Below are 24,539 nucleotides of genomic sequence, written 5' to 3'. Positions count from 1 at the left end.
GTGGATGATTAAATACATTACGGTACGGTCGCATGACAAGATTATGTAGCTATTAAAATTACCCTCAGGGGGAATTTGTAACAAGAAAATTCTTATAATACAGTATGAATAAGAGAGGATTAAAAACTGTAGAATTAGCTATGTTTACCAAAAAAATCAAGAAAAAATATTGACAGGAAATTCACTACGGCTGATGAGATGGAGTGATTTTTATTTTCCTCCTTTCAGATTATTATCACGAACACATATTACTTTCATAATCACACACGAAAGTTTTCTTTTTGGTTGACTCTGAGCTTCCTGACAGAAAAAGGCAGAAGGGGAAACAGTCATGAGTTTTACAACGTTCATTATGTGAGGGAAGAACCATCTCTGTCCTTCCAAGATCAACTTTTTCTGGATCCTGAATTCCAGAAGGGGTTTATCCTAAAGGCTGTGGGGTGATGTGACGTACAAATCTTGACGAAGTTCTTGAAGCAGCTGCTGACCAGGCAGCTGACCAGGCAGCGGGGTGAGCGGGGGAGGCGAGCCTGCCCCTCGCCCGTCTTCCATCTCCATTCCCTGTCCGCAGTTTTGAAGAGCTTCTTTTGCCCATTGCATCTTAGCCAGACAAAATGTGTGAGATAGGCCTAGCAGGTGCGGAGGACAGCTCTCGGCACTTTCTTTCACACCTTGAGAATTGAATGACCTCCAGTCCTAGAAATGGCTTCTTTTAAAAACTAATGGGGGCGCCTGGGTGGCTCAGTCGTTAAGCGTCTGCCTTCAGCTCAGGTCATGATCCCAGGGTCCTGGGATCGAGCCCCGCGTCGGGCTCCCTGCTCTGCGGGAAGCCTGCTTCTCCCTCTCCTGCTTCTCCCTGTCCCACTCCCCCTGCTTGTGTTCCCTCTCTCACTGTGTCTCTCTCTGTCAAATAAATAAATAAAAATCTTTAAAAAAAAAACAAAAACAACTAATGTAACTTGACTTCTCCCCTCCCCCCACCTCCACCCCTCCCCCCACTGCAGGTGTAGCTGCGCTGGATTCCAGTGTATCCGGGAAAATTGGTCTGCGTGCCATCATATATTATTTCTGTACTACTGTCATCGCTGTAATTCTAGGTGAATTCTATTTCTGTTTCCTTATTCCTCTGTATAGTGGTGACTTTTCCTTTAAAAGTAGCTGGGCTTTTTTTAAGGCACTTTTTTTTTTTTTTAATTCAAAAAGTAGTTTTGTCAAACCACCGTGAAGCCTTTGGGCTTAAAGTCTACCCAGTACCTTTTCCAAGAAGAAAATACAATACTGACTGAAGTTCAGCCGTGATGCTGCTTATTCATGTCCCTAGTAAGAAACAGAAAGAGGGTGAGAGTTCTGTGCTTTACCAGGTTCACTGGGTAGAAGGAGGTGAAGCCAAGAGCTTATATAATCTGTAAAATGAGTATTTAGTCTATAATAGTGGAGTTGAGTGTAATTGTGAAATATTTCCAAAATGATGGCATTTGGGTGCATTTCAGATTTCACATGGTACTGAGAGCTCGCAGTGTCTTGCCAAGTATAAATTCCGCTTGAAAAACGGAGAAGGTTCTAATACGGGACTATCACTGATCTTGTACCTTTGGCATTCTTTTGTGAAGAAAATGCAGTCCGTCCTCTGTGACCTAACGTTTCAAGAAGGGTGCCCCGAGTGGGAAGAGAGGCTGGGATGTAGTCAGATGTTGCAGCCAGCGTGACCCCACTGCTGTTTTAATGGATTGTTAGGATGTGGTGAGGTTGGAGTGGTGTAAGGCAGGGCACCTAGGAGGGCCTGAACCCTGCCTTAAACCAAAGCCACCTCTCCTCATGAGGTTCCTGAGGGAGGGAGACATGAAGGGAAAAGCCGGTGTATGTCTCTCTCTAGCAACCCTGAGAGGGAAGAGGGAACCACACCCACCATGGTCCTTGCATCGCCCACTGACTCTTCTCACTGGCAAAGCTGACCTGCTCAGCATCCTGACGTCCTGCCCCTGTGGATTGGCATCCCCCCCACCCCCAGTCAGGCAGTCTCTGATGCCTTGATCTGTTCTCCAGCCTCCCACCTCTGCTTGGACACCTCAAAGGACAGGAACCCATTACCTCCAGGGGCCAAAGTGGCGCTCTCAGATCTGATACTCCCTGTTTACACAGTTCCTTTCGGCAAGAACTATCTCTCCCTGTAATGCCTATTTGTCCTCATTCCATCCCCTCAGAGTCACAGGGAATACTACTTTTCCTAACCCTGACCTTTTTTTGGATTAGACAACAGCTTTCTAGATTTTTTAAGGCTTGGGGTATGGAAGGAAGAGAAGGCTTGTTCTGTAGGAGCCTCAGGAAAATAACCAGCATCTGTGGGTAAAAGTTACATAAAGACATTGAATGGGTGCCCTGAGCTGGAAAAGGAATCACCCTCACCCCAACCCCTGCCTAGGCTGACCTCATAAGCTAAAGCAAAGAAAATAGATAATTCTCATCAGCAGGTGTTTCCAGAAGCAATTCTGGAATGCAACCTCTTCATTTAAAAAAAAAAAAGGAAAAGTTCCTTCTGCTTCATTTAAATGGAAAAGTCATTAAGGCCACCGCTGAGGTCCCAGCTGAGGCTCAGCATCTTGGCTGGACCTGAGAGTCCTCATTCCAGTATTGTCTGGTACCACCATGCCTACTGGTTCTAAGAAGGATGCCGGCAGGGGGTGCGTGGGGGGGGGGGGGGCTCAGGTGTTCCGGAAGGTTCTTAATGCTCTGTGGTACTCTCCTTGGCCATAGGCATCGTGCTGGTGGTGAGCATCAAGCCTGGTGTGTCCCAGAAAGTGGATGAGATTGACAGAACAGGCAGCAACCCAGAAGTCAGTACGGTGGACGCCATGTTAGATCTGATCAGGTGAGTGTCTTGCCAGCCGGGCAGCATCGTGGGCTCATGATGCTGCGATCACACGGGACCCGTGCTTGCTCCGAGGCTCTGCTCTCACTGGTTTGAAATTTCTGATAGTTTTTGAATCATTGCGCGTGTTCAGTGAGCCCTGTGCCCCGAAATTACATAGCCAGGCCTGCTTGCCAGAGTGTGGTTCCAAGAGGGGATGGGAGGAACAGGCTCTTCTGTCCGGATCCCTGTCCGGATTCAGGATGGACAGAGATGCAGAAAGTATATACTTGTTGCATTAAGATGCTGGACTGGGTGGGGGGGTCAGTTCTGAAGCACACTTAAAGAAATACACTTTTTAATTGTACAGGAGAAACCCTTTTATCAGAAGCAATCAGGGCTGGAAATTGGTCAGTTAATTTTAAGGGAGCCGTTAAAGCAGGGAATGGTAAAAAAAAAATGACACAGATATGCATGACATATTTTGTTGACACTTTAAATGGCATTTATTTGCCGATTTCTGACGTAGGGCCAAGGTCTTCCCTTGGAGTGTGTCAGTTGATTATAATTTGGTATCATTTCTCTTGCACCCACTGCCCTTACAAAGGCATCATGTACAGTTTCCAGGTTCAGTTTCCATGAAGGAGAGCAACAAAACCCTCAGAAACTGCAAAGAAAGCTGAGTGCCAGTTTTTCTTTCCATTTCAGTGGCCCTCCCAAACCTAATTGAACCACAGAAATTTTAGTCACTTGCTTTGGTTGAGTTTCCACGCGTTGAGTTTAGCGTTTACAAAAACCACACCTTCCGTTTCATAGTCCTGTTCCATCGATTCACATCATTTGTAATTCAGTAATTATGCTGATATTCGCAATTGGCATAAAGACCTTGGGAACAATTGCAGTGACTCTCGGTGAGCATACATTCTCATCGATGAACACAGAAGGGGAGAGGAGATTAAAGACGTCCCTTGACTGTGAGCATCCCCCTGCCCACGCTGTGTAGCACCAAGGACAACGAGCCTATTGGTTACTCAGTGAATCAGCTAAGTGATGGTTGTTTAAGAGCACTTTCTAGACTTGGTTGAAGCTCAGCATGGGGGGAAAATATCTTAATCCAAGGAAATATTTGCAAAGGAGAAGCCACAAGAGAAACCAGAGGACTGATTCTGTGTGCTACTCATGTTCACCAATGTATTGGGTATGACAGAAACCAAAAACAAAACACTTTTGCCTTAATGTGACACTGCTTTTCATGTCTCCAACAGGAATATGTTCCCTGAGAATCTTGTCCAAGCCTGTTTTCAGCAGGTAATCATAATGACTTTTGCCTCCAGGTTCCTCCCCTCTTCACTTTACCCATTCAGATTTTTATGTCCTGCTATGACCCAGGAACTGGAATGAGCCCATCCCAAATGGCAGGAAATGTACCTATGAATACGCACACGGAGCCATCGTAGGTGACTTCTCTGCTTCATACCTCTGGTCTTTCGGGCCCCGGAAACTCCCTGTTGGAACTGACCCAGGCTCCCTTTCACGGTTTTTGGAGAACCCCGTGGTATTTGCAAAGAATCTTAGATTGTGTGCAGATGCAGCACCCTGCAAAAACAACCCCATCTCCTCTCTCCTTTCTCCCTCATGTTGGGAGAGCAGTATCTAACCCACATGGGGGCTTCGTGTTCCTGGCGTTTGGTCTTTTCCTTAATCCTCGCGTGCGCATTGCCAGCATGCCCCCTGCCCCCCGGCCATGTAACAAAGCCCTGATTTTTTTCTCTAGGAGAGCTTCACGGTCTCTTCACTCCGTTTCCTTGCTGCTCTTCTCTCTATTTATGTGTGCACTTGAAGACAGCGGAGTCTATCCCAAACTGCTGAATTCATTTACATAAATTACACGAACAGAGCCCTCTGTGTATACCAACAGAAATGGCCATGAGCTTGCTCCCTGCCGACCTCCAGGAGGCACAGAACTACCTGTATTTCAAGGTTCAGCCTCAGTGGTCATTTGTAAGGTTCTCCAGGTTGGCAGAGCCTCGGAGAAGTGACGTTGATGCCTGGTGTAATGGTGTACGAGCCCTTTCTTCAACCTCTCTGCTGAAGCTCAGGGGAACCCAGCAGAGCTGAAGGAAGGAAATTCAACAGAAATCTCACTCACGGACTGGCCCTAAAGGGGCTGTTGATTTTGGAACAACCATATAGTTCTTGACATGTACTAAAGTCGTGGTGACTGCATTTATCAAAGCAATGAGGTGTTTTGCCCAGATTAAAAATAATAAATGAATAAACAAAGAGAAACAAAATGATTGGCAGGATCCCTGTAGCATCTGTTAAAGCTCTTCCAGATAAAACCTATACTTTCTTTCCCGTTATCGCTCTGCTAATTTGTCCCTTATTATGAAAGAGAACATTCTGACATCATTGAACGGTGGCTGTGGGAATCAGGGTTTGGATTTCACGGTCTCGCTTTTTGCTTCCAAAGCCTCGCGGGAGCCAAGAGAGGCGACAGAGGCAGAAGCCTTCCGTGGTACTCATTTAGCCAAAGTAACATATTCCTGTGGTTTAGGCTCAGATGCTTGAAAAACTCTTACTTTGTTTGTTTGTTTGGTCTTCTTTTTCCCTTTTTCCCTCCAACATGCAGTACAAAACCAAGCGTGAAGAAGTGAATACTCCCAGTGAGCCAGGGACGAACATGACAGATGCACCTGTCACAGCCATCATGACAACTGCCGTTTCCAAGGTACCTTGTCGCCCATGCCCCTTCCCCAGTAGGCAGGGGCTGAGTTGTGAGGAGCAAGCAGGAGATGGAAAGAGTCAGTCCTCACTACTTGTGAATTCGTCTACCCACCAAAATGTATTTGTAACCCCCAAAATCAACACGATGCTCCCACGTCATTTGCAGGCAGACAAGGAGTGGTGAGAAGTTTAAGTCACCCAACACACTCATTCCCAGCTGAGGATATACAAGCTGAGCTCTGCCTTTTTTTTAAGTAGGCTCCATGCCCAACGGGGGGCTTGAACTCATGACCCTGAGATCAGGAGTCTCATGCTCTACCAACTGAGCCAGCCAGGCGCCCCAGGCTCTGCCTTCTTGTTTCAGCTCTCTTGTAAACAATTGTTCTTTTTTCACATTTTTGTGCTTTTTCATGATGATTTCACTGTTTAAAACGCCCCCAAGCATAGTGCTGTAGCGCTGTGTGTGGTTCTCAGGGCAAGAAGGCTATGATGTGCCAGATAGAAAATACATGTGCCTTAGATCAGCCTCACTCAGGCCTGACAGTGTTGGCTGAGTTCAGTGTTCATAACTGCACAATATATATTAAACATGTATGTGTTCTTTAACAGAAACACACGTAAAGGAAGGTTATAGACCAATTATTGGATGAAAATGTTGTGAACATTGGTCCCCAGGCACCTGTCCTTGTTGTATGTCCCCTGGGAACGAGGATTCAGCATTTGCTAACTCAGTGTTGGTGGGTGACCACTTTGTAGAATGAGACCACCAAACACTACGAGAAGCAAGTGAACTGCACAGAGAAAAGAATGTGGCTTTTTGTCTCTGCTACCCCGTCACTCCTTTGAGTTGAGTTGGGCACCTCTAGGAACTGTGTTAGATTTGCAAGACCATGTAACTACGGAATACGGGGCCACATCCCTTATCTGAAACTCTCTGCCCAGATGTGATTCAGACTCCAGAGTTTCCTTTTTTTTTTTTTTTTTTTTTTAAGATTTTATTTATTTGACAGAGAGAGACACAGCGAGAGAGGGAACACAAGCAGGGGGAGCGGGAGAGGGAGAAGCAGGCTTCCCACTGAGCAGGGAGCCCGATGCGGGATTCGATCCCAGGACTCTGGGATCATGACGTGAGCCAAAGGCAGACACTTAACGACTGAGCCCCCCCAGGCGCCCCCAGAGTCCGGAGTTTCTCACTCTTGATGGGCCATGTGGTTGTAGGCACTGTAGGTCATGCAACGTGCTGAAACGGGAAATAGGATCAAGGACATCAGTAGTTCTGCAGCAGACTCTCGAATATCCTGCCAGATAAGAGAAATAAACCATAAGTAGCCTCAGCTCAGCTCAGGGTAGGTTCTGCCACCAAGAGTTGGCTGTCCTCCTGTCAGTAAAATCCCTGGGTTTTGAGAGCTGTTGGAGTTTCAGCATTAGAGCCGAGACCGTATGGGCCTAAGGTAGTACCTCTGTAGTCCTATGGTAGATTTCTGCTGAAGTTCTCTGGCACCCCACAGAAAGAGAAGATTTAAGGAACAAATGTTTGGGAGACTTAGGAATTCAAACTAGAGAGCCTGCGGTTGGCTCCTACTTCCTGCTGCAGAAGCCTTAAGTCCTCCTGCTGGCTCAGGGGCCCTCCACGTCTGGGCGCCTCCCTGGTTTCCCAGCTCCCCTCCCGGTGGCCCTCTCTATCCCATCCAGACCCACCTCCTCCGTTTCTCCTTATTCCCACCTTTGCATGTGATTCCACAAAGATTTTTGCTAGCGCCTCGCCATGAGCTAGGCCCTGCTGGGCATTGGGATGCCAACGGAGCAGGTAGGGGTGGCCTCTGCCCTCATGTGACGGGCATGGCAATAGGGAAGGACAGGATACTCGGGGGCGTTCAACAACAGAGGCTTAAATTAGTTTGGGGGCCATAAAGGAGGAGTAGGAGCTCTTCAGGCAGGGTAGGGCAGCCCAGTGCATGATGACTTTTGCCTCTGCTATGCCATTTTTCTGGAATCTGGTTCCATCTCCTGGCCGTCTGCCACTCAGGCTGAGCTCTCCCCAACCCCACGGCCTCCGTTCGGTCTCCGCCTGATGCCAGCAACCTGTGGCTTGGCCGTGCAGTTAGTTACGCATCGTCTTGCTGTCACTGGCTTGTTTTTCTTACGCTTAATCTTATCTATCTAGCTGTATTTTAAGACTTACCCTGTAGTCAATGTTGTTAGCACACTCGCGATGCTCGATAAATAAGTGTTTGAGCATACTCACATTATAAGTAAAAAAATGACGGGCACGCCAGGAGCTTCAACCATTTATAATACTTTGTAAAGCTGGCTTGTATGACTCCGGTTCCGTTATCTCCTATGATACCTACCAAAGCCCATGATCAGCTTACACCCAACTGGCATTTATCTATCCCTATGAAATCTCTCAGTAAATCTCGTGCTGCCCCACTCAGATGAAGTTTTTTTCAGCATCACTCATGCTGTTCTTACCCAGGATAAGGTGAAGAAATGGTTCACGGTAGCAGCTATTTGGTTAATATTTACATCTCTAAAGTCTTTTTGGTCATCCAAGGTTAGGCAGTAAGGAATGTTTCTGTGCTTCACTATCAGGATAAAACAGATAGATAACATAAAAATGTTCACTGTGGTAAATATTTTGCGCTTCCTGCATTATTTAATGCCTGTCTTTTTCACGCAGACTCCAAACGTAGCTAGTAGTTAAAATCACCCCAAAAAGTGCCTTGATTCTAAAGTTCTTATTAAAAATGTAAGACATCCCAGAATAAGAACTCTTCAAAAGAAATCTTCAAGTTTGGGTTTTTTGAGAAAGAGGAAAAAAAAAAAAAAATCACTTTAAACTTCCATGGCAGGGGGCAGGGACGGGGGGGGGGTGGGGGGGCGGAGTACAAATTTGATACATGTGTAGGTGGTTTGTTGTTGTTGTTTTTTTTCTCCCCAAGTACTGTTGACTCCGACTGGTAGATTTACTAGCTTATTTACTAGCTTATCTGCCTTCCAACAAAATTACAATCGTGCATCAATATATTCTCTTGGTTTTGATCCGCAGAACAAAACAAAGGAATACAAAATCGTAGGCATGTATTCGGACGGCATAAATGTCCTGGGCTTGATTGTCTTCTGCCTCGTCTTTGGACTTGTCATTGGGAAAATGGGAGAAAAAGGACAGATTCTGGTGGATTTCTTCAATGCTCTGAGTGATGCAACCATGAAAATTGTTCAGATCATTATGTGGTGAGCAGATGCCAGTGAATGCCATCTTGCTTCTCCTGACAATTGTCCCCTCAAAATTAGAATAAAGGGACCTGTTTCTCCACTGACCTCACCCTAGGAAGGATGAACACGGAATGTTGAGACACTAGAGTGTTCAGTAATTCTACATATTCCTTAGGAGTTAGTTCACAAACAAGAATCTGAGTATCAGCCATTGTCTGTTCTACCAAAGCCCTTAATCAGCTTGCACCCAACTGGCATTTATCTAAGAAATAACTCTTAAAATAGTGACTTGAAGGGGTTCCTGGCACATCAAAACTAAGTGCTTTCCTTGTTAGGCCCAGTGCAGAAGTGATATTCAAAGTACTTGCAACTGTATTTCGTTTCCATCCAAATGCAAGCTGCCGTTTGGATGAGAACACAGCGGCAGCACCACCTGAGTATCTGCCCTGTCCCTGGAGGTGCCAACAAGTCCGCCTTTTCGAGGTGATCTCTGCCCCCGCTTACCTCATATTGAGTTGACTCGACATTTTTTACTCCGAAGTGTAGACATTGACAGTGGTTTCGGCCACTTACTCCCGCTGAACCTCAGCTTCATCATGTGTAAAAAAAGGATAATAAAATCTACCCCTCGAGTTGGGAAAAGTGCATTAAGGGAAATGATGCATGTCAAATGCTTAACCCGATACAAGGCAGGCAATAAGAGCTCCACAAAAAGCTGTTATGACCACTTCCACGACTAAGTGTATTGCTCTGTGGCTGATATTACTACCTGGGAGACAAGACGACCCAGGCTAGAAGGAGCGGAGTGGCCGTATGGGGAGGGTCAGGCAAAAATGAGATCTGCACATGGGACCATCGGCAGGACGTACGTGCCTCGGCAGCATGGCATGGGATAGGCCCCTGCTGAACCACACGGTCTTGCCAAGCTCGCTCACGCAAGGTAGCTTAGGTGGGTAGAATTGAACGTGCGTGCACAGGCACTAAATCCTGGCTCCACCGTGGTCCACCAGGGCCTGAGGCTGAAACCTTCGCCTCATTGTGGACCAGGTGCTGCTCCCAGCTGAGCGCGTGTGCCACAAGCCGAAGTGCGCGCCCTGGCTTGTTTCCTCCCCAGCAGTCCCACCTCGAGGAGACCCCTGATGACGGAACTGTCTTTGCTGTGCTTACATCCTAGTTACATGCCACTCGGCATTCTGTTCCTGATTGCCGGGAAGATCATAGAAGTCGAAGACTGGGAAATATTCCGCAAGCTGGGCCTTTACATGGCCACCGTCCTGAGTGGGTATGGCAGACTCGAGAGAGGAAGCAGGAACTGCGTTTGAGCCACTGGATCGCTGCTGAGAAGCTGTGTTTCAGTTATAATTGGCTTCTCCCACGTGCCGAGGAAGATGGGGTTCAGAGATAAGAGAGCGGGTTGGGGGGGCTGCCCTTTAACAGCTGTACTGGGTGAGGATCACACTGTGCTAATTGCCAGATCTTGGCAGAACAGCCTGGACCATGGTTTATTGCTGCCTTTATTAGTTGTGTTAAGATCCTTTATTGAAACGAGCAAAACCCACTGGAAGCCTCTCTTGGCATTCACTTCTTCAAGGATGGAAACTCACCAAACTTGTAAGAATAGCCCACAAGGACCACAGCCCCAAGAAAGAAGTCAGGCAGGGCCTGAATGAAATGAGACTCAAGCAAGTAGGAGCGGGTGGCTGGTTGGTTCCAACCCCGTTGGTGGGGCTGGGCACTGCTACCAAGCCCAGCACCATCGAGTGTCAGAGAGGATGCTGGTAAAATCTTCAGGCTGGGACGAATTGGGTAAAGCAGGGAGGCAGCAGGGGACAGGTCATTTGCATATTTATTGCAGCCCAGTTATTGGTTCCTTGAGGGGAGTTAGGGTGAGATGAGTTAGCAATGGTGCCCCTGGATACCTAGCGGAGGCAGGATACGTCACATGTGCTAAGAAATATGGACCAAGGGAATGAATAAACATCATCAACACTCCCACAGGTCAGTGCCTCCAAACACCCACCTTGAGCAGTGAGCTCACCTGTTGGAACTTGAGTTCCGTGGGGAGTCCATCTGTGTTTACCTAAAGCATGGCCCTTCCAGCCAACGAGAAGAAGCCTGGGTGTCCACAATGGGAGGGCCAGCGTCCGATCCCAGGGCCCTAGCCGTATGGGAAGCAGGGCTGTCTACCCTTCTAGAGGCCATGGCCTGTGTCCAGGGAGTGATTTGGCTGAGGTTTATTATGCTGAGCCATTTTAAAACACATTTCTGCTGGTTTCTGTTCAATTGTCCTACCTGGGTTTCTAGCAGAAAACTAAATTTCTCCTAGTTCTTAGCCACATGCCTGCTATCTAGAAGACCCTCACGATGGACCTTCAGGATCTGTATTTTCAATGGCCATTTCTTATTTCAGCTTTAAATAACTGAACTGTAAACTCTTACATGGCACCTGCTGGATCGATCTCATTTTTTAAGCCCCCTGTTTTGCGTAACCTGTATATTCCTACGTGAAACAAGGAGTCGTTTCGGAAGGCAGGAATAACAAAGAGGGTCAATCCTGAAGTATGACTGTAGGAGAGCAGGGACTCGCTCCTTCCTGCAACCTGCCTGCCCTCTTGGAGGGTGGACACCATCCAGCAGAACAGCAGTGTGGTCCAGGGAACAGGGGCGCTGGGTGTAGGATGAGGGTTTCTGGTAGCACTGTGTGTGGAGCCACAGAGCTGCCAAGAAGGAAAGGTCCACTCGACCTAGGGAGGTGAGGGAAGGCTTCCTGGAGGAGGGGGACCTTTTGCTGAGTCTTAGAAGAGGGGTAAGAACTCAGCAGCAGAAGGAAGTGAAAGTACGTTAGCACTTACTGCAGGAATAGCACACACAGGGCTTGGCAGTGTGACATACGTGTTCTGTGAGCTCTGAAATGTGGCTTCAGCCACTGCCTGCATCACTTTGACAAGACACTTCGTTTGCTAAGTGAGTCTCCTCATCCTCATTGGTGGAATGGAGACATATATCCCTGCCCTGCTTCTCATTTTCTTTTGGGTCATTTTGGAAATCAAGTGATCTATCATGAATTTTTTAAAAAGCTGTTTGGAAAAAAGGATTAATATGAAGAGGTGTGCCCTCCATGCACCCACTCCTCTCTCTTGTTTTCAGACTCGCGATCCACTCCATCGTCATCCTCCCACTGATCTACTTCATAGTCGTACGGAAGAACCCTTTCCAGTTCGCCATGGGAATGGCTCAGGCTCTCCTGACGGCTCTCATGATCTCTTCCAGGTGAATAGAGGAGGGGTGTCCGGAGTAGTCTCTGGGCCACACCTTGTCAGCTCTCACCAGCCACACTTGAGAGCTGTCCCGGCCACATGTGAAGCTGACGACTTAGTAGCTGCCTTTATTTTTTTTTTTTTTAAAGATTTTTATTTATTTATTCATGAGAGACAGAGGCAGAGGGAGAAGCAGGCTCCCAAGGAGCAGAGAGCCCGATGCGGGACTCGATCCCAGGACCCTGGGATCATGACCTGAGCCGAAGGCAGACGCTTAACCATCTGAGCCACCCAGGCGCCCCAGTAGCTGCCTTTAACTCAAGGAATGACTTCTATATTCTCTGCCCATGTCCTTGAACATTTCTGCCCCCTGCCGGGCATTTCCTGCCCTCGTGGCACGGCCTGCAGCCCAAGAATGGGTTACACCGTAACTTGGAGCAGCAGCAGACCCAGCACATCCTCATTCCTGGACCTGCCGAAAGTGCCGGCATGCCTTGGGCTCTGGGCTTGGTTTTTGGCATAGAAGTGTCTCTTCAGACAGGGATTGAGCTCCAGCGTTAGACCATAGGTTCCTTTCTCTTTCTATCACACAGTTCAGCCACACTGCCGGTCACTTTCCGCTGTGCTGAAGAAAAGAACCAGGTGGACAAGAGGATCACCAGGTTCGTGCTGCCCGTGGGAGCTACGATCAACATGGACGGGACAGCTCTCTACGAGGCAGTGGCGGCCGTGTTCATTGCACAGTTGAACGGCCTGGACTTGGGCATCGGGCAGATCATCACGATCAGGTAGGGCACGAGGTTGCACTTGTGCTCATTTCTGTTACTGGAATTGTCTCAAGGAAAAATCGCCTGTGGGGGAAAGAAAATAAATCGCCTGTGAAGGGAGATCAGGAATGGTCCACTGGTGGATTGATTTTCTTGGTCTACAAAGCCCCTTCCCAAGATTACACACAACTTTATTACAGGAAGTGGAGTTGTGGTCTGTAGGATTTCTGCTTCAGGGTCTGGAGAGCCAAGGCATCACTGTTCTCAGTTCAGCATACCCACTGGGTGCTAGGCACACAGCGGATACCACGGATTCAAGGTAGAATAAGGGCCTGCTTTCAGGGGGTCCCCAGTATGTAGGGGGATCCGGATATCTAAATAAATGGTGGGGGGTGTGATAAGAGCTATCATGGAGGTTTGAGGGGGCACGGAGGGCACCAAAGAAGGAAGGGAAGGTGAGGAGAGGCTTCCTGGAGAAGGGGAAGGTTTAGTTAAGTTTCAGAAGAAGAATAAGAATTTAGTAAGAAAAGAAGGAACCTAAGAGCATCTGGGATAAAAGGACTAGCTTGTACAGGGGATCGTGATATAAGCACGGCCTCGTTACAGTGGACAGATTATTGGATGTGGCTGCATAGAGTACAATGTGGAGAACATAGAGAAACAAGAGGGCAAGGATCATCTCATGAAACCTTCATGGGATGTGCTCATGGAAGGGGCTCAGACAGTCTTTCATAACATGGAAGATTCAAATCAAAACAGATTTGAATTTTTAAAGGATAACTTGGCAATACGGTGGATGGACTGGATGGGAACAGGAACATAAGCTGGAAGACTAGTTAGGAGATTACTGCAGAAGTCCAAGTAAGGAATTAAAAGGCCTACATCTGGGGTGCCTGAGTGGCTCAGTCAGTTAAGCGTCTGCCTTTGGCTCAGGTCATGATCCCAGGGTCCTGGGATCAAGTCCCGCATCAGGCTCCCTGCTCAGCGGGGAGTCTGCTTCTCTCTCTGTTCCTCTGCCCCTCCACCCCACTGGTGCTTGCTCTCTCAAATAAATAAAATCTTTAAAAAAAAAAAAAAGCCTACCTCAAGGCACTGTCACTGAGGATGGAGAAGAGCTAACGAATTCAAGAGGCATCAGTTGGATTCAGAGTGAGGGATGGGAAGGGGGGCGGTTAGGATGACCTCCAGGATTGGCATATGGTTCTGGACTGGTGAATGGTGGTTACCAGAACGAGACTAGTGGAAGAGAAGCAAGCACAGGTGGGAAAATAAAGAGCTTATGCTTTTTGCCACGTTGAATTTGAAATGCTTTCAGGACATCAGGTGGGAACTCTGCAGTGAGAAATGTGCAGATATGGATGTCAGAGGCATCAGAGGGAGGGCGGTCATCAAGCACGTGATTACAAGTCAGTCATCCATGTTTGAGTCTTAGCTTCACCATGATTAACAGTGACCTTGGCCAAGGTACTTGAATTCTATAACCTTCTGTTTTCTCACCTGTAAAATATGGATAATAATAGTACCTACATTCTATGCAAGTAGTGATAGTTAAGTCCGTGCACGTAAAATGCTTCAAACAGTGTGTACATAGCACTCAGGGCATGCTGAGAATGTTGGGATGACGTTACATAGAGAGGGTTTGTGCCAAATAGAAGAGGACTAAGAACTGAGCCCTAGAAAATCCTAGTATTAGAGGCAGGCAGAGGAGGGGAGAACCAAGAGGAAGACCAAGAAGGAACAGAAAGGTAGGAGGAGAGCCATCACGTCATGGAAGCCCAGAGAAGAGAGATCTCCAAGGACGAAACACTCAACAGAGCCCGATACTGCAGAGAATTCTACTCAGATGAAGACTGAAATTGTCTACTCAAGTAGATGCTGAAAATGTCATTAATGAATTTTGCCAGCATTGTTGCTCTAAAACAGTCCTGTTCAAGATGGTAGCCACCAGTCACACACACAGGTTGGACAGAGCAGACACAGGAGGTTCCATCATTGTAGAATTAGGTTCTGTCATGGAAAATTCTACTGGACAGCGCTGCTTTGCAGGGATGGGTTGGGTTTAGAGCTAATCCAGAGACTTTCATTCAGTTTAGAGCGGAAGTTTACAACTAAACTGGGTCCCTAGGCCTACACAAGGCTGGATCTGGCCTTTCCGAGTTAACTCACTCTTGCATCCCTGGTCCTTGGGACAGGCATAAACTGCAGGCGTAAAGTAAGTTCTAACAGTGTTCTAATACAGTATATTTTTAAGTCTTCCCCAACCCTAAATCATGAAGTAAGTACTTAGTGCCGTTGGCTTGAAGCTAACTGAAGACAAATGCCAACTAGACCATTGGCACATCAGCTGGGAAACTGTCTCTGTACTGCGTGGTCTGTAAAGTGTCCGTGGCTTAAGAGCTGAAAGAGCTTGAGGAAAGTCCTGTAGTTTGAACAGCAGTGAGTGTGTTAAAATCGAAACCTTGCATTGTGCCTGAGAAAGCTCCACAACCACCTGGGGTCCAGTGCTTGTCACTTTGGTCCTTCCAAGTGCCCTTGGCCACCTCCCTCACCGTGGCCTGTGGGAGCCAGTCTGCCCTGGACTGATTTCCGAGAGGTGCCCGTTGGTTTGGGTATTTGCCACTTTGTGGTGAAGCCCCTCCCCCTCCCTCAGTCATGAGTTCCCTAGATCTTTCTAACCTTGTTTTTTTGTTAACCTGACTGCTAGACAAATAAACTTTGGGCAGAGAGGCTAAATAATTCACATCAAAACCTGTCCCACTTACCCCCCTCCCCCCTCCCCCCGCTCTGGTGTATTTTTTTTTTAAGATTTTATTTTTAATTAATCTCGACACCCGACATGGGACTCAAACTCATGACCCCGAAGATCAAGAGTCGCACGCTCTCCCGACGAGCCCGCCAGGCGCCGCTGTATCCTTAAATCAGACTTGCTGATAAATAACCACTGGCCCAGAGCCAACAACCACAACTGTGAGACCCAGAGTAATCACTGACCTAAAATTTAAAATCCTCTCTGGCTCTGCCCGGGACAGAATGAAGTAATAAACATGGTTTTTCCCTTCACAAGTTATAGTTGCGGCTCATGCGGCTGATGGTTAGAGACCCATAGTTCATCTCCTCCTGTGGCCCGTTTGGCCTGACATCAAAGAAACGTAGGCGCCATCCACCCAAGACAAACCCTTTTGTGGTTTTATCATAATATTCAGTAATCAAAGGTTATGACTGATTGAAAATAGGATAAATATGCTTAAAATGAAAGATGATGACTGGATTTGAGGCCTGGAGGAGGAAAGGAGCAAGTTGTGGGGTTTTGTAGCAATGAAGGGTGATCCCAGGGGCAGCGCGGGTGGGACCAGCGGCTGCTGACATAGCAGAAGTGGCCTCAGTGTGGAAGGATCTGATGCGGCCAGGTGCTATCCTGGATGGATGCCTTCCACATCCTACCTCAGTTCATCTTCATGACGCCCCGCAACATGGTCTCCCCATTCCACAGGCAAGAACGGAGATCCAGAGGGAACTTGCCTAAGGATGTGCTGCTACTGAAAACAGGTCTTTCTGACGCTCAAACCTCTGCAGGCTTCAGTTCACACCCCAGGCCCAGCCTGGATGGGACCTGAGCTAAGTGTCCTGTCCGAAAACTAGATCTCAACGCCAGGAAAGAACTTTCTACCGGTGATTATTGTGTGTTCGTCTGTGAAAACCCTCTAAAGACAAAGTCGAATATATTCAAGCCGAAGGAATAGGTTTTTATATTTTTCCCCGTTCTGAAGATTTATAGTTCCCAGTCTCAGACCAAAGCCAGTCAAATGGCTGAAGTTTAGGAAGCAAGGTCAAGGCTCCAGGGCAGAGTTTTCTTTGACAAAATGGGTTTTGAGTTTTGAGCCCAGCCACAGGCCAGAGGGACATGGTTAACCATGATGTGTTGGGACTTCCAAAAGGGATCCGTGGTCACGGGCACAAATCACTTCTGGCAGAGAAAACCCGCTGTTGCATTCAGTTTAAATTTTTTTTTCAACCAGCATTGAAATAAACTTAGGTTTTCCAAAGAGTACTTAAGTCAGAACAGATCTAAAGGATTCTGTAGGCCTGAAACGTTTCGAGGAATTGGGACAGCCCAGAAATCTTTAATTTACTGTAAATTGGTGGCCACAGCAGCTGAAGGAAAACACACTTGTCGAAGAATGCTGGCCTGTGTTTGACCGTACCCTCCAACACCATCTGCAGCACACGGAGAGGCAGATGAATGAGTCATGGAATCAGCTTTGTTCGAACTCTGAGGCTTTTGAGCCCACAAGAATATAGATTTGTGGACAGAATCAGGGATTCTTCCAGTTTAAATGGACAGTTTCTACATCTTCACCTTTCAACCCAGTGGCCTCTTTGGACTAAGGATGAGAATAGGTGTCCAAAATGTAGAGTGGGTGTCCTTTCAAGTTCATTCAAAATTCAGGGGCTTCTCAGGGCATGGTGAGCCCTTGTTTCCTCCAAAATGACCAGATCTATTTTTTTCCTTTTTTTAATTTACATTAATTAGCATATAATGTATTATTAGTTTCTGAGGCAGAGTTCAGGGATTCATCAGTTGCATACAACACCCAGCTCTCATCACATCACGTGCCGTCCTTAATGCCCATCATCCAGTTACCCCATCTCCCCCAACCCACCTCCCCTCCAGCAACCCTGTTTGTTTCCCTGGAGTTAAGAGTCTCTTATGGTTTGTTTCCCTCTCTGATTTTGTCCTATTTGATTTTTCCTCTCTTCTCCTATGATCATCTGTTTTGTTTCTTAAATTCCACACATAAGTGAGATCATATGATAATTGTCTTTCTCTGACTGCCTTATTTCGCTTAGCATAATACCCTCTAGTTCCATCCACATCGTTGCAAATGGTAAGATTTCCCTTTTTGATGGCTGCATAATATTCCATTGTATATATATACCACATCTTCTTTATCCATTCATCTGTCGATGGACATCTTGGCTCTTTCCACAGTTTGGCTATTGTGGACATTGCTGCTATAAACATTGGGGTGCACATACCCCTTCAAATCACTACATCTGTATCTTTGGGGTAAATACTTAGTAGTGCAGTTGCTGGGTCATAGGGTAGCTCTATTTTCAACTTTTTGAGGAGCCTCCATACTGTTTTCCAGAGTGGCTGCACCAGCTTGCATTCCCACCAACAGTATGAGAGGGTTCCCCTTTCTCTGCATCCTCGCCAACATCTGCAAAATTACCAGATTTAAATAAGGATGATATTTTCGATGAAAACCAGCACATTCCAAAGACAAGAATCCCTAGCGCCACATTTTATCTGCCCAGGAGGGATCTTTTTAATTACACAGTAATGAGGTTCATCTGACTGCCTCTCTCGGTTCCAGACCTCACTTCCATTTGCAGAAAGTGCATCCACTGGCAGAATGGAGCAGTCAGGAATAAACGCTTGTACCTCGGGCAGGAGGCATGGCTATCCCTCAGTTCAGTGCCGTGGAGGGCAGCTCCCAGAGGCCAGGAGTCTTGTGATGTCAGGAAAGTGCATAAAACCTGCTTGATCGCTGCCCCTTCCTTCGCCTTCACCTGAAATACACTTCCCATCTACATGTACACCCTCCCTCTGACGGGCCTTCAAGGCAACATCAACTCCGGGCACATATGAGAGGCCAATGAGTGATTGGCCGGGTGAGTAGGTGGACACAGGGAGAAGGGAATCAGGGAAAGAGGTCACTGGCACTGAAGATGACGGATGCCTGCAGGGGTCTCTAATGCCTTTTGCGCACACCCCGGCTGATGGACTCCTGCCTTCCTCTTGAATATCCCTCTTGCCCATTCTTTGCCCCTCAGGCAGTTCTTCCCTTCCTGGCGTTAGACAGATTTGCCGTATCTCCCCCCACTGGAGGGAGATCGACACCCCCACCCTGGTCCCCCACAGCTCTCCAGGGAGGCCGAGCTAATGCTCAGCAGAGGACAGATTTACCTGGCCCATCTGGGGACACAGCGGTAACAGCCTGCGGGACTAACGGTTTTGGGGAGACGGGGTCTAACTCCTGCACCACTGTGTTTTGGCTGCAGCATAACAGCCACGGCCGCCAGCATCGGAGCTGCCGGGGTGCCCCAGGCCGGCCTGGTGACCATGGTGATCGTGCTGAGTGCCGTGGGGCTGCCCGCGGAGGATGTGACCCTAATCATCGCCGTCGACTGGCTCCTGTGAGTTTGGGGTAGACGCAGTGCCTCGGCCGGCTGGGGAGGCGGACCCCCCGCCCTGCGGGATCTGCAGTCTGTCACCATCCTGTCCTCACTTGGCCTAATGAGCCATCTGTTGATGCTTTAATGTCCCTCTGACCAGGCCATCTGATAACGTGCTTAAAAATTAACTCCTCGTCAACTCTGGTGGTGACTTTAAAGGGCCACTGCTCTCCATTAGAGCATTCATACCTGCTAATGCTCAAGGATAGGAGGTGGGTGTGGGGGAGACACGCATAAAATACTAGGGTGAGGAAGCTGGACAAGGTCCCAGACTGTCCAGACCCCAGAGGCTCCCCTTGCCTCTCCGGGCCCTGGTTCAGCCTCACTGGTTTAGAACTGCCTGCTTCAAAGGCAGCCCATCTCCCCGAGACCTTCAGCATCGTCAGGGGCGGGGGCACGAGCAAAGGCTTTGGGGTGAGACGGGCTTGAGTGTGAATCCCTGTTCCGTGTCTCAGGGGCTCTTTGGCCTGGAGCAAGTTCCCTAGCTTCTCCGAGGCCCAGTTGCCTCATCTGTGAGATGGGAAAGATTCTGCGTATTTCATTAGGTGGGTGCAAGGACTGAGCTAATGTGAGCAGAGTGTCTAGAACAGTGTCTGGCGGCCAATATGTGCTCAATAAATGGCAGGTTTTATTGTTACGATTAGAACGGACAGTTCACGTCTCAATCGACAGTTCTCTCTCTCACACACACACACAGAGGGCTGAGGAACACAGTGGAACATCTGGGCAGGAATATGCCTTGTGTGACCCCCCGCAAGGTTCAAGTTAGAATGAACTTGGGGTCCCCGGCTTTATCCTTAATACCCACTCTGTGCACTGGTCTTCCCGCAGCTAGGTCTGGCTCTGTCCCCCGGCCATCGGGGGCACACATGGCTCCATGTGGAGCCTTTACTCAGAACCAGCCCGGGGTTCCCGGGGAGTACGGTGCTGGGTGGTTTGCAAGTAGTAGTTGACATGGTGAAGATACAGTCACCCCCCAGAAGGCAAAAGCTCCGGAAGGCAGGCCGTGTAAGGCCCCCCAGCAGCTGGCTGGTTCTGCAGGCCCCCAGCTGAGGTGGCCCCTTTCTTGCCAAGACACCCTATCACTGAGGCAAGTGCTTCGAGTTTTCTTTCTAGTGATGAGGGTGGGTTTGCACTCGTCTCCTTTCCCTGATTCTTCCTGGAACCGGTGACCTTCAGTTCCAAGATACCGAGAGAAGTCAAAGGTCCGGTCTGGTCCGTGGATTGAAAAGGCACTGGTTGGTTCATGCCAGGGTCTAGTTCAGTCCATGGCCTCGTTCTAGATCACAGCAGGGCATCCAGAATGGGGCTAGATAAACACTGTTGGCCTCTTCTGTGCTGCAGAGGTCGTTCTCACGAGAAAGTGTTCATGTGCACACTTGTTCCCGGCAGTGCCCCACGGTCCTCTCACCAGGATGCCTTCCTGCCGTAGCATCTCCTCCAAGCCGTCTGGAGCTCAGGCTGGCCCAGGGTGCCACAAGGAGGAAGCCGCTCCTCAGCTGGTCCGAGCTTTCTGGGCCTGTGCTCTGCGGTGTCCCTGCTGGCTTGCTTGTAGAGTGATGCAGTGTGGCAGAGAAATGACTGTACCAGGGACACTCAAACACACAGGGACACTCGGCTGCACCCACAGACACACACTCCCCCTCGGCATGTACACCACCCACAGGATCCCCTCTACTTAGCCGAGAGCGAGCCTGGAAATGCCCCAAGGCAGAGGGTAGGCGTTGAGAGGCTTGTTCAATTCTGACCCTTCCTCAGCTCCCCCAAAATAGCTGCAAAAGACTATTCACATTTGTTTGGGAGGGGAGGATGGAATTTTGGGAAACTGGTGCTGGATGTAGGAGGGTCATTGTGACTTCCTGGGAGCACACACCTGGGGAGCCCATTTGCTCATTCTCTACTTCTGTGAGCCCCCTTCTGCCCCAGGCCTGTGACGAGAGCAGCCTCTGATCCAGCCACGAGGACAGCACTTTCTCCGTTTGCTTAATTCATACCTGAATGCTTCAGATCCTTTTCTCTCTCCAGTGGCAACTGGAACTGAACTGCAGGCCTCCTGTCTCTCTGTTCCCCAGGGACCGGTTCAGGACCATGGTGAACGTCCTCGGTGACGCGTTTGGGACAGGCATTGTGGAGAAGCTGTCTAAGAAGGAGTTAGAGCAGATGGATGTTTCATCGGAAGTCAACATCGTGAACCCCTTTGCCTTGGAATCCACAATCCTGGATAACGAAGACTCAGATACCAAGAAGTCCTACATCAACGGAGGTTTCGCCATAGACAAGTCTGACACCATCTCGTTCACCCAGACCTCACAGTTCTAGGATCCCTGGCTTCACAGGACCAGGAATGATGAAGGACAGCTCCATGAGAGTCATCTCTTAGCAAATTCAAACATTAAATAAGAGAAGAACACTAATGGCCAACTGTACATTTGACTTGATATATAGACTTCCAGATTATTTTCTATATTTGGATTCACAGCTTTCACTCTCCGGGTTCTGGGATTTGGGGGTGGGGTAACATGAAAGAAAATAGATTAAAAGGAAAGCTGGATCCATGTCTGGATTGTAAAAATTCTATGAGAGACGAAGTTTGGAAGTAGATGTAGTAACTGTTGGATTAGGACATGGATATGAAAGAAAAATTGCTTTCTCATACACAGTCCAGTGTTTTAGGTTTTTTTAAAGAAATACTCTTATTGATTACAAATTTTTACTCAAGCTTTCTATTGGCATGGATTTCCTTTGACCTCTCACATTTTTCTAGATTATAATGCATATAAACACCTCTCCCCCATCAACATGCCAAACTGTCCATTTTTAACTCATCTCCAGCCAATTTCAAAGTAACTGCTTTGAAAGAAAACAGACCAGCACAGTTCTGCAATCAGAGTTTTAAGATGGGTGTGGGGTTTTGTGGGAAGGGTTCTTTTTTCAATGTACTGTATTGGGACACTGGTAACTAGTAACCCAGTGTTCAGTATAGAGCTAGATAGATAGATATATGTGTATATATTTATTATTTTCATATAAGTTGCCAGACAGAGATCAGAATTGAACTGTCAATGTGAAATAAAGAGCTCTCCTTGTACTTGAATAATAACTACGATCTCAATCCAGATCTGCTTTGGGGCTTATCCATACTCCTGCCTCATGAGCACAAGAATGAAAAATCATGTTGTCTGATTGTTCCACGTCTGCGTGTCAGCCTCAAAGCAGACATGTCTTATACTCCAAGGTGGCTTTGCCATTCATCTCCAACTCCCAGGCTCTACTGCTGGGAGGGAATCCATATCAGCTCTGTGTAAGATGGTATACAAAGGTGTCACGCACATAAGGCTGGATGTGTTTTTATCCAACTGGAAGGCTTCATTCTTCCAAGGTCAATTATACCCAGTTAAAAATGACAGGACTTCGCCCTTTTGTACCTCTCAGGGCCCAAACCACAGTGGCAAGCTACCAGCTAAGTTGTATTTGAACATGGGTTTGATGGATTGAACAAGTCACATTGGCCAGAAGAAGCACGGTCCCTACCCTGGATTCTTGCAGAGTTAAGTCCCACAATATGAGACATTGGTTATCAGTGGTTCAGGGAAAATCTTCCATTGTACGAAACTCGTCTCCTCCTCAAGGGGGGATTGTTCCAACTAGTAGTCTAGTCATCTCGGCCCTGCTCCTTACCATCCATTTCCTGTCATTCTTCTGCTAATTTATGAAGATAGTTTATTAAAAATCTGTGCTTCAGCTCTCTTGTAAATAACACTTAACATAAAAACTTGTATTTACACCGAGATCCAAAATAGTCCCGTTTCTGCAGTATTGAGTAGCCAATTTCAGCCTGTGCTTTAGTATTTAAGAAACCAGACACTGTGCCAAAGATCATGGGAAAGTAAATAAATGTTCACTATTGACCACCCATACCTGAAATCTAGAAGAGAATGGTACTGGATTGTCGTGCAAACGCCATAAATATGGACCAGTGATTGAATGTGAGTTTTAAAATGCAGATATCGATGGTGTGCATTGGAAGTCAATCTAAGTGTCAACGCAGTTGAATCCATCATTTGTCATGGGCTGAAATGTCTTACCCCCTTGGCCTTGGCTCAGATCTGAGGCACGAGAGTTGGCAGAGCTGTCCGTGAGCTGCAGGTCATCCTTCTTTTGGAGCGAGTTTGTAACCAGCATCTTAACACACTGTGCTGTTAACTCATAAAAGAGAAGTGTTCCATTTCAGTCTCAATAAATACTTCCGTCCTTCCTCCTTGCCAGCCTTGTTCTTCCTTTATCTATTCTTTCATCTCACTTATCAGAAGGGGTGTGGGAAGGTGGAGACATGGTCAGTTGACTCAGATGGGAAACGGATTATTGTTTTCAAAACTGTTTACACTCAAGGATAATAAAGCAGGGCTTGAGGAAAAGTAATCTGATTTTCCACGTGAATCCGTGGGGATGATAAGACTGAAATACAGTGCCCTAAATGATGAACAGTTCATCCATATTTTATCACTGAGAGGAAAGGGAAGGTATAATTTGGCTAGAAATTCCTATACTGGGAGGGAGTCCTAACTCCATATGATGGTGCCCTGGTTTCATGGGAGGACAAGTCCTGCCCTCCGAGATGTGCCTGCGAACGACCAGTCCTGTATTAAGGGATGCCACAGTCCTGCCCGGAACCTGAGTCATGATGGGGTCCTGCTGGTGGACTCACTTGTCTATGACGGACAACAAACAAGTGGACAACTCCCTACCCTACTGAGAGAGGACAGTGTCACGGAAATGCTTATCACTACCTGGCCAGACTAATTCAGGATAGCTACCTCTTCAGGTGGCACGGGATAAAACACCCAGCACCACAGCTACTCAGAGACTTGTTTGGAAGAGTTAATACCCCTGAGCAGGGCCCCCCTATGACTTTGATCTTGCCCAGAGTATACTCATGTACAGAGGAACAGTGATACCAGCTCTAATAAATGACTATTCCTCAACAAATCTTTGTGAGCCCACTGGGTACAAGGCCCTTTATTAAAAACACACCCCGTTGTTCGGAGAGCTTGAGAAAACTGTGCTTGGCTTGTAGTCAGGCAGTGAGCCAGCAACGTGTTGGCTTTGCAGGTGGTAAGAATCTTCCCTCCTGGAACAGAAAGAGGAAACGGTCCTGCAGAACCCTGGTAGAATGCCAAGACGACTCTATGCAACAGGATCGATACTCTGTATTCTCTAACTGCCCAGCAGGGCAGCAAAGATACCAGTGAGTGGGCACACAGCCCTGATACCTAATCAGCCCTGGGACTCTTGCCAATGATCTAAGCCTTGGTTCTTACCCTGCGAAATGAGGATAACAAATCTCGTCTCGTGAGACTAAGTATTCGATGAGAAAATGGATGTGATGCATTTAGCGCATAATATGTTCAGTAAATGCTAGTACCTCTTGCCCAAAAAACCACCATACACCCTCACCCCCCATTTGCATGGGTAATCCACAGACATGCA

At 47.7% G+C, this 24,539-nt stretch overlaps 1 protein-coding gene and 1 non-coding gene across 2 annotated transcripts in view; one reads left to right on the top strand and one right to left on the bottom strand.

Annotated features, from left to right (window-relative positions):
• SLC1A1 (solute carrier family 1 member 1) overlaps window positions 1-23,316 on the top strand; it is a 74,133-nt gene extending 50,817 nt beyond the window's left edge. The window contains exons 3-12 of the mRNA XM_021694335.1: window positions 1,005-1,097; window positions 2,752-2,866; window positions 4,111-4,153; window positions 5,478-5,576; window positions 8,622-8,806; window positions 9,963-10,070; window positions 11,936-12,058; window positions 12,639-12,833; window positions 18,879-19,013; window positions 21,125-23,316. Coding sequence (XP_021550010.1) covers window positions 1,005-1,097; window positions 2,752-2,866; window positions 4,111-4,153; window positions 5,478-5,576; window positions 8,622-8,806; window positions 9,963-10,070; window positions 11,936-12,058; window positions 12,639-12,833; window positions 18,879-19,013; window positions 21,125-21,371 — 1,343 coding nt within the window. The 3' untranslated portion in view covers window positions 21,372-23,316. The remainder of the gene's footprint in view (window positions 1-1,004; window positions 1,098-2,751; window positions 2,867-4,110; window positions 4,154-5,477; window positions 5,577-8,621; window positions 8,807-9,962; window positions 10,071-11,935; window positions 12,059-12,638; window positions 12,834-18,878; window positions 19,014-21,124) is intronic.
• TRNAR-CCU lies at window positions 5,837-5,909 on the bottom strand. The gene has a single exon. It is a non-coding gene; the product is annotated as a tRNA-Arg (tRNA).
• Window positions 23,317-24,539: the final 1,223 nt, after the last annotated feature.

Source organism: Neomonachus schauinslandi, chromosome 13 (assembly GCF_002201575.2).
Source record: "Neomonachus schauinslandi chromosome 13, ASM220157v2, whole genome shotgun sequence".
Classification (NCBI taxonomy): domain Eukaryota; kingdom Metazoa; phylum Chordata; class Mammalia; order Carnivora; family Phocidae; genus Neomonachus; species Neomonachus schauinslandi.
The sequence above is the reverse complement of the archived record's forward strand: the minus strand, read 5'-3'. Positions and strand labels throughout refer to the sequence as shown.